Source organism: Meles meles, chromosome Y, assembly GCF_922984935.1.
Source record: "Meles meles chromosome Y, mMelMel3.1 paternal haplotype, whole genome shotgun sequence".
In the NCBI taxonomy this organism is placed as follows: Eukaryota; Metazoa; Chordata; class Mammalia; order Carnivora; family Mustelidae; genus Meles; species Meles meles.
In genome coordinates this window covers 9,760,892-9,768,292 of record NC_060088.1, presented here as the reverse complement: position 1 = coordinate 9,768,292, position 7,401 = coordinate 9,760,892, and the positions used below count along the sequence as shown (strand labels likewise).

At 66.4% G+C, this 7,401-nt stretch overlaps 1 protein-coding gene across 1 annotated transcript; it reads left to right on the top strand.

Moving 5' to 3' along the window:
• The first annotated feature begins 4,389 nt into the window (after positions 1–4,389).
• On the top strand, positions 4,390–7,167 carry LOC123935924 (testis-specific Y-encoded protein 1-like). Its single transcript, XM_045996772.1, has 5 exons — positions 4,390–4,941; positions 6,294–6,371; positions 6,533–6,644; positions 6,846–6,991; positions 7,096–7,167. The coding sequence occupies exons 1-5, from the start codon at positions 4,390–4,392 to the stop codon at positions 7,165–7,167; spliced, it is 960 nt and encodes a 319-aa protein (XP_045852728.1).
• Positions 7,168–7,401: the final 234 nt, after the last annotated feature.

Sequence of the window (7,401 nt, the reverse complement as noted above, 5' to 3'; positions counted from 1 at the left end):
CTTTTGTGCGTAGGCCCGTGGATAGACCTACGGCGTGCAGAGTACCTGCTACGAGCCTCAGCTGGGAGGTGGTGACGTGAGGCCCTGGGTCACTCCGCCCCCGAGCGGGTGTCTACTCGGCTGAGACGCCTCTGCCTAGGGACGCCCGCAGAGGTTCCAGTCTGCGGCCAGGACAGTGGGGGAGAGGTGAGCGTCTGCGCAGCAGGCAGGCGCTCCGTTTCCCCAGCTAGAGTGGCTCCAAGGGCAGCAGCCGCGAGGGTGAGGTTCCAGAGGATCCTTTCTGCCCTTCAGCAGGCCCACCCCTCCTCCCAACATTTGGTAGGAGAACCTTTCCTGCGGCAGCGGCTCCTTCCAAAAGGCGGGATTGGCGGCCAAACTTCACGGATGCTTCCTGTCCCTTGCTTGCACCGTGCAGTGTGAAACGCCTGTTCCGTGTCCGGCTGTGGAGTGGATGATCTGTATGGCCCAGCCCTGCCCCTTGCGGGGCGGGTGGAGGTGCCCGAGACTCCAGCAGGGCAGGCTCGCCGCTCTAGCGGCGTTGGGGAGGCCGATCTTCTGGGCATCTTGGTCTGGAAATGCCCGAGTATCCTTGGCTCGCTCCCGCATTGCTGCCACCAGGCCCTGCTTGTGCTCGGCAGCTGCAGGTGCCATACGTGCTGGTACTTCACTGAGCCGCGGGAGCGGGACAGCTCCCGTGGAGAGCATGGTCTTAAGGGGTCCTCAGGCTGGGCCATTTCAGGGACCGCAGCGTATTCCTCTACGCCTGCGGCGCTGGGTAGGCTGTTGTCAAGGAGGTGAGGCCTAGGCGAGAGGAGGGCACAGGGTCGCCCACTGCCAAGCATCTGCCACCTGGGCTCTGGGCACTGGGCTGACGTGGAAGCCTGGCCTGGCCCCTCTCCCGGCCTGGCCGTGCCGGGAGAGAAGGGTGAGGCCGTGGAGGGCGGATCCTGCCCGACGTCAGGGAGCCCCACACGTTAGCAGTGCATGCAGCGTGAGGGAGTCAGGGCCAGGGTCCCCACCCCTAACACAGAGAGCCAGGACGGCTAAGGACAAAACCGCCCTAGCCTCCCGGTTTACCACCTAGACTGGAGCCCCGGGGTATCCTGTCTCGCAGGCTCTGCAGGGCTGACTTTTGCCTCAGAAGCTGAATCAAAGCCACTCACCATGAATCATCGGGCCCTGTCCCAGGCTGAGGCAGAGAGTCTCCCGATACCAGCCCATCAGTCCCACGGACGTGGTGGAGAGGGCACGATCAAATCCCTGGCTGGCAACACCTTCACAGCGAATCCACAGGGGCCTCACTCTCAAGGTCCTTCAAAGAGCTGACAAATCCCCCGAAATCTGCATGGGAACACGGCAGCCCTCCGGGGAGATTGCTGCTCTCGCACAGGCAACTCTGCCCCGCTGCCCGGCACTCTCTGGGGCGGGGGGTGGGGGGGGGGGGCGGGGGGGTGCCGCTTCGAGGCATGGCCAAGACCACGGGCGCTAAGGCTCTGGAGCATGTGCTTCTGTCCCCGGCGGCTCCGGACTTGTCTTGTTCCTGTACGCGTCTGCTTGTCTCGGCCCAGGGAGGATCGTGCGCGTCCCTCTTTGCCCGTGTCTGTCGTGCTTCCTGAGCGTGGCGTGGCGTGGCGTGTCTTGGTCTGGGTCTGCCTGGGCCGTCTCGTCTCTGATCTCGCATCCCTGCCCGAGCCCACAGAGGCACAGCTGGGCCTGCATAATGGCCTTTGGCCCTGGTGAGCCTCTGCCCTGCCACAGGCGCCAGGCTGTTGGCCCGACTTGTGTTTGGATGCATTTCTATCGCTGAGACAATCTGCCCGTGAACTGGACCCCGTGGTTTTCAACTTGGAGTCAGAGGAGGATGGGGCTGCCTCAGTAATCTAGGGGAGCCCCGAGGAGTCCTTGGCTGCCAGGGCCGTAAGGGATGCGCTGACGCATCCTTGGGAACAGGGGAAGAGCCCCGCACCTACTGCCGGTCAGCGAGGGGTAGGGATCTCAGTGGCCCGGCCTCGGTCATGAGGTCACTCATCTGCCTCACTCCTCCCACTTGCAAATGCTCTGTGGCTTTGGGACTCAAAGGCCAGTCACCTGCACGCAGCGTAGACGTGGCCAGCTTTTTAAAAGGCCGCCCGTGCTGCTGTCGCCCACATCTTCCTCCAGGGCCGTGAAGCCAGCCTCCTTACTGACCGGGGCCGCCTGGCGTCCACGATGGCAGTGCCTGGGTTCTGGGTACGCCCTGCCTGCCTGTTTCCACCCTCTCTTCCTCCCGGACTTCCTCATCTGCTGTCTGATCCATGCTTTCGGGAAACATGACTGCGGACCTCGTTGACACCACGGGATGGAGCTGTGCTCAGCCCACCTTTGGCTTCCCCACACGGGGGTGGTCCCTTGCGCGTAGGCAATGTGTCCTTTGGGCCTGGAGGCCTTGCAGTGTATGAACTGAGCTGGGGGCCGACCAGTCCCTCCCGCCCGGCCTCCGCCCTTCCTCGCTCCGTCCCCGAGTCTGCCTCCCCAACCCTGCCCGCGCCTGTCCCTCCCGCCCCGGTCCCTCTCCTCCCCTCTCCCCGTCCTTCCCGTTCCCCCTCGCTCCCCCTCGCTGCTGCTTCTCCTTCTGGGCTTCTCTGCGTCTCCTCCTAGTCTCCCCACGTCCCCCCTCTCCCTGTCACCACCCCAGCCTTCCCCCATCTCCAAGGCTGTGCTGTTTGTAGTGCAGTATTGCCACAGGGCCCTCCGCGAGTGTTCTGGGTACGGTTGCATGTGCTAGGTCAGTTTGGATTCATTGCACCAGTAACTCCAACGTCTGCACTGTTTCAGGGGCCGGCTCGGGAAATTTGCCTTCTCCCCTCGGACGGACAGGCCTCTTTCTCCCTGCAGGCGCCCCTCTGTGCGCTGACAGGGCGAGTTTGCGAGAGAGACACTTGGGCCCACCAAACACCCTGCCCGTAACCTCGAGGCAGCTCCTCCTGCTTCTTTCCGCTCAAACTCCCCCAGGACAAACCCACCATTCCTTTTCAATGAGGCCCTCCCACGATGCAACCGCGACAACGCTGGCAGCCTTGCCGTCCCCCACGGGGACTTCCTCACACCTCCGGGGGCACCCGTCCTATCCGCCCGCTGACCCCCTCCCCACCCCCCCACACACACCCTGGAGCGACCCCACAGGAGGGCAAGGACCTGGTGAGTACCAGAGAAAGGGCACATGTGCCGTCAAGGCTCACTTGGCCATCCCCTCCCCGGCTGGCACTCCACTCAGCCACGGACACACACTAAGGGAGAAGTTGGAGCAGAGTGGGAAGGAAGACTCAGAGAGCCCCCGCATCAAAGTCAGGCGTCGGAAGAGGACGCAAGGAGCAAAAGAGAGCCAGACAGAAAACGGAAAGGGGTCGCGCAGAGCAAAGTAGCCGGGGCGCGCGTTTTACCCGTGGCTGGGTCCGAGAAAGAGGCAGTTTCTCTTTGGACTAAGCGTCTGGCCCCTTGGCATGCCGCCGGGGCCCAGTCCCGGAGCTCACTGGGGCCGGCCTAGCAGCTCTGTACGCACCCTGGTGGCCAGGCACCTGGGCCCCCTTGCGAAGAAATTTCAGGGGAAGTACTCGGTGTGCAGTTTCCTTCTCTTAAGGACAGCTGGGGCAGGGGTGGGGCGGCGGGGGTTGGGGTCGGGAGGCCGATGGTCCCTGCGCCCAGCCCCTTGGGGGCGCCCCGGCTTCCCCCCCACCCCCCCACCCCCGGGCAGGTCAAGGGGAAATCCAGGTGACAGCGACGCGGCCGCCCTTGGAGCACCAGCCGCTGACCCCAGGGCTTTCCCCCACTTGCGCTAAGAGGTGCGCGGGAGGCTTTCGGGCGGCGCGCAGGCACTGGATTCAGCCGCTGGGTTTCAATTCCTGGTGCCAGCCGAGGGGGTCCCAGGCGGACGGGTGAGAAAGGGACCGTGGGTCTGTGATGCCAGGGCACTCGCGGGAAAGGCCTGAGCGGTGTCTCTGAAGAAAACGTTTGGGGTCGCGAGGCGCGCAGGCCACAGTGGAGGACGGCCACTGGCGGGCTCCCTGGCTGGCTCTTGCGCCCGCAAGGGAAAGGCTGGTGGTGGCCACGCCCCCTGGCCTATCACTGGTTGGACCCGGAGCTCCCAGCGTTCTGCGCGGGGCTCAGAGTCTCCATCCAGCCCAGGCCGCAGGCGTGGCCGCCCAGGCCCCCCCCACGCCCGCCCCTGCGCCGGCGCCGGCGGCCCCCGCCCCCCACCGCCACGCCGGGCGCTTTGCGCACGCGGGCTTCAGGCCGGCGCACTCTGATAGGCGGCTGCTGCCCACCGCCCTTCCCGGGCGCGGGAGCTGCACCTGCCGGCCCCGCCTCCATTGCCTTCCCTCCGCAGCTGCCTGGGCTCAGGGCCGCGGCCACATGGAGAGTGAGTCGAGGTCCGCGGAAGGCGGGGCTGCCCCAGAATCCGGGAGCACCTTGGTCCCAGACGGGGGCGGTGAGGAGGCGGCGGCCCTCAGGGAGACCGGCTCCTGCGGGCACGCGGGGGCGCTTCTGGCCCCAGAGGCTGCGGGGGTGGTGGCAGAGGCTGTGCGGGAAGCTGAGGCCCAGCAGGGCACAGAGGAGGCCGGCGCGGGGGAGGAGTTGGTGCTGCTGGTGGAGGACGTCATGGCGGTGGTGGAGGTGGTGGCGGTGGAAGACGAGGTGCTGGCGGTGGAAGACGAGGAGGTGGCGCCAGCACCGCCGGTCGAGGAGCCCAAGGAGCTGCCGCAGGCGGAGCCGGTGCCGCGGGCCGACACAGCCGGCGCCCCACTGGCCGCGCTGGAGGTGGTTCAGGAAGCGCTCCGCTCCGTGGACGCCCAAGCCACCAGGGCCTACATGCGGCTGAAGCGCAGGGTGCATCAGAAGCGGAGCTGTCACCTGGCGCGAAGAAGGGCCATCATCCAGGCCATCCCTGGCTTCTGGGCACACGCCGTATCCTTCCTCCTGCTGGCTGGGTTTTGGCAGCTGTGGAGGAGAGTGGGAGCAGGGCGGCAGGGAGCAGGGCCACAGCCAGGGGCAGGAGAGCTGCGGGGATGGGCCCGGCTCCGGCAACCATGGGCCCCACCCACCTCCAGCCGTAGGGACACCCCCAGCAGTGGGCCCACCCCCCAGCAGTGGCCCCAGCCTTGTACTGCGCAGCATAGCGGGCCAGGGTCCAGCAGCGGGTGGTCCCCGGCCAGGTGGGTGGGGGCGGGGGTGGGGGGGGGTGTGGGCGTTGTGGGGGAAAGGCAAGGGCTGAGACCTGTGCTGTCCTCCCTGAGCAGAAGCCGCGGGCCAGTGCTTTGGGGCCGCAGCACCCCAACACGCCTCTGCGGTCCCGGAACCCGTGTCAACTCTCTCGATTCCTAGCGAAGCCCAGTCACACTTGTCTCAGAGCAGATGTTGGAAGGAAAGGGTTTGGGGGGTACCTGGGGCAGATGGAGAGGCTGCCCACTTCATTCCCTGTCCTTCGAAACCCGTATTGTTCCCGTTCCCGAGTTGACGGCAGACCCAGGGTTGTGTGCGCTTGCACCCACTGAGAGTCAGTCAGCAGGCTGCCAGGCTTCAGCGGACCCCAGGACCCGGGACACGGTGCAGCGGGTGCTACGCACTCGGCCTCCCCAGGCCCTCCTGGGCAGGCCGAGGCCCCCGGCCCAGCTGCTCACAGACACGGTTCCTCCCTTCCTGCCTCAGCCTCTCCATGTCCCCCACCCTGTCTCTCTGTCTCTCTGCTCCCTGCCCACCCTCTGTGTCTCTTCGTCGGGACTTGGGTGTCCCTCTCTCCCCTCCTTCCCGCCGGGTCCTCCGACCCTCTCTCGCTGACGCTGCCGGGCTCTTGCTTGGGACCCTGGGTGTGCAGCCATGCTGCAAGTGAGCGGAAGAGCCCCCTTGTGGCACAGGAGGTCCCGCAAGGGCCCCGGGCTTCAGGTGAGCAGCCAAGCCAACAGGGCCGTGAGAGGGGGACCGAGCACATCCAGACAGCCAAGGAGGTGACTGACTGCCTCCTGGCACAGCCGACCACGGGCACGGGCCAGAGGGACGTAGGAAGGGAGAGCAGGCAGGCTCTTGGTCTTGCCCTGCGGGGCCCCGTCAGCCTCAGCCCTGTTGATCCTCGAAGGCCGGCGACGCCCCAGCGCAGAGCACGGGTGATGACGGGGCACGCGCTGAGGAGGTTGGGAGGGAGGCAGTGCCTGCTGTTTCCGCACACGCCGCATCGGGTCCCTGGCTCTGCGTCGGGAAGGGCCGGGTCGCCCCTGCTTCTCTTTCCGGACCACTGGACCTGGAGGCTCCTTGACCCAAGGCAGATCCTGAATCACCCCCAGATATCAGCCGTGAAAGGTGACCAGGACCCAGACATGCTCAGCTACTTGACCGATTTAGAGGTTCGCCCCGGAGACTGAGGCCGGCGGCCGTGCCTTGGGAGTGGGGTGTGAGCCCGAGGGGGTGCGGCCGAGTTGCTCGGAGCCGCGGTCAGTCAGTCACTCAGGCCAGCCAGGGGACACGTCCCCCTCCCCCTCCCCCTCCTCTGTCTCTGCCGGGGCAGGTGGAGGAACTGGGTCGTCCCAAGTACCGCTGCAGGTTGATGTTTTACTTTGGGAGCAACCCCTACTTCCGGAACGATGTGATCGTTAAGGAGTATCACCTTAGCATTGCCGGTAGGAGTGGGCTTGAGCTTCGGGGGAGCTGGCGGAGGGCCGCCGGGCACGCGGGCCCGGGAGCGGGAAGGGAGGAGGACGGGGGACTCGCGGCGGGCGAGGGGTTTGGCACCGGAGCGGGAGAGCTTGTAGGTTGAGAGGCGAGAGCGGGCGTGGGTCCTAGGCCATGGAGAGCCTCCCTTAAGTTTCCTCGCCCTGCAGGATATAGGGCCACTCGGTGCACTCCAGTCCAGTGGTTCTGGGATTATGAACGTGGAGCTGCCAGCCGCAGGCGAGACACCAGCAGCCTGAACTTCTTCAACTGGTTGTGTGACCCCCGCTGCCCGGGGTCCGACAGGATCGCCGAGGTGAGGCCCCTGCAGCCTGGGTCAGCAACGGTGATGCTGGAGTCCCGGCTGCTGGGGAACGGGCCGGGGGCCCCGTGCTCAACTGGCCTTTTGTCCCCTACCAGGTCATCGTCGAGGACCTGTGGCCCAATCCCTTGCAGTACTACCCGAGGCAGGAAGGCAGCCTGTGGGGATGAGCGGAGCGGAGCGGAGGGCCTGTCGGTGAGGAGCCCGGAGGGCTGGGTCCTGAACTGTGTGTGGAGGGTGCCGGGGACAGTCAGTTGAGTGGCGGAGAAACTGGAGGCTCGGAGGAGCCTGGGCCCACGGAGCAGGTGGCAGGGTGGGAAGTGAGCCCGCGGGAACTCAGAGCACCCACACGGGGCGGAGGATGTGTCTAGTCCGGCAGCTTCACGCCCCCTAGGCCGTCCGCC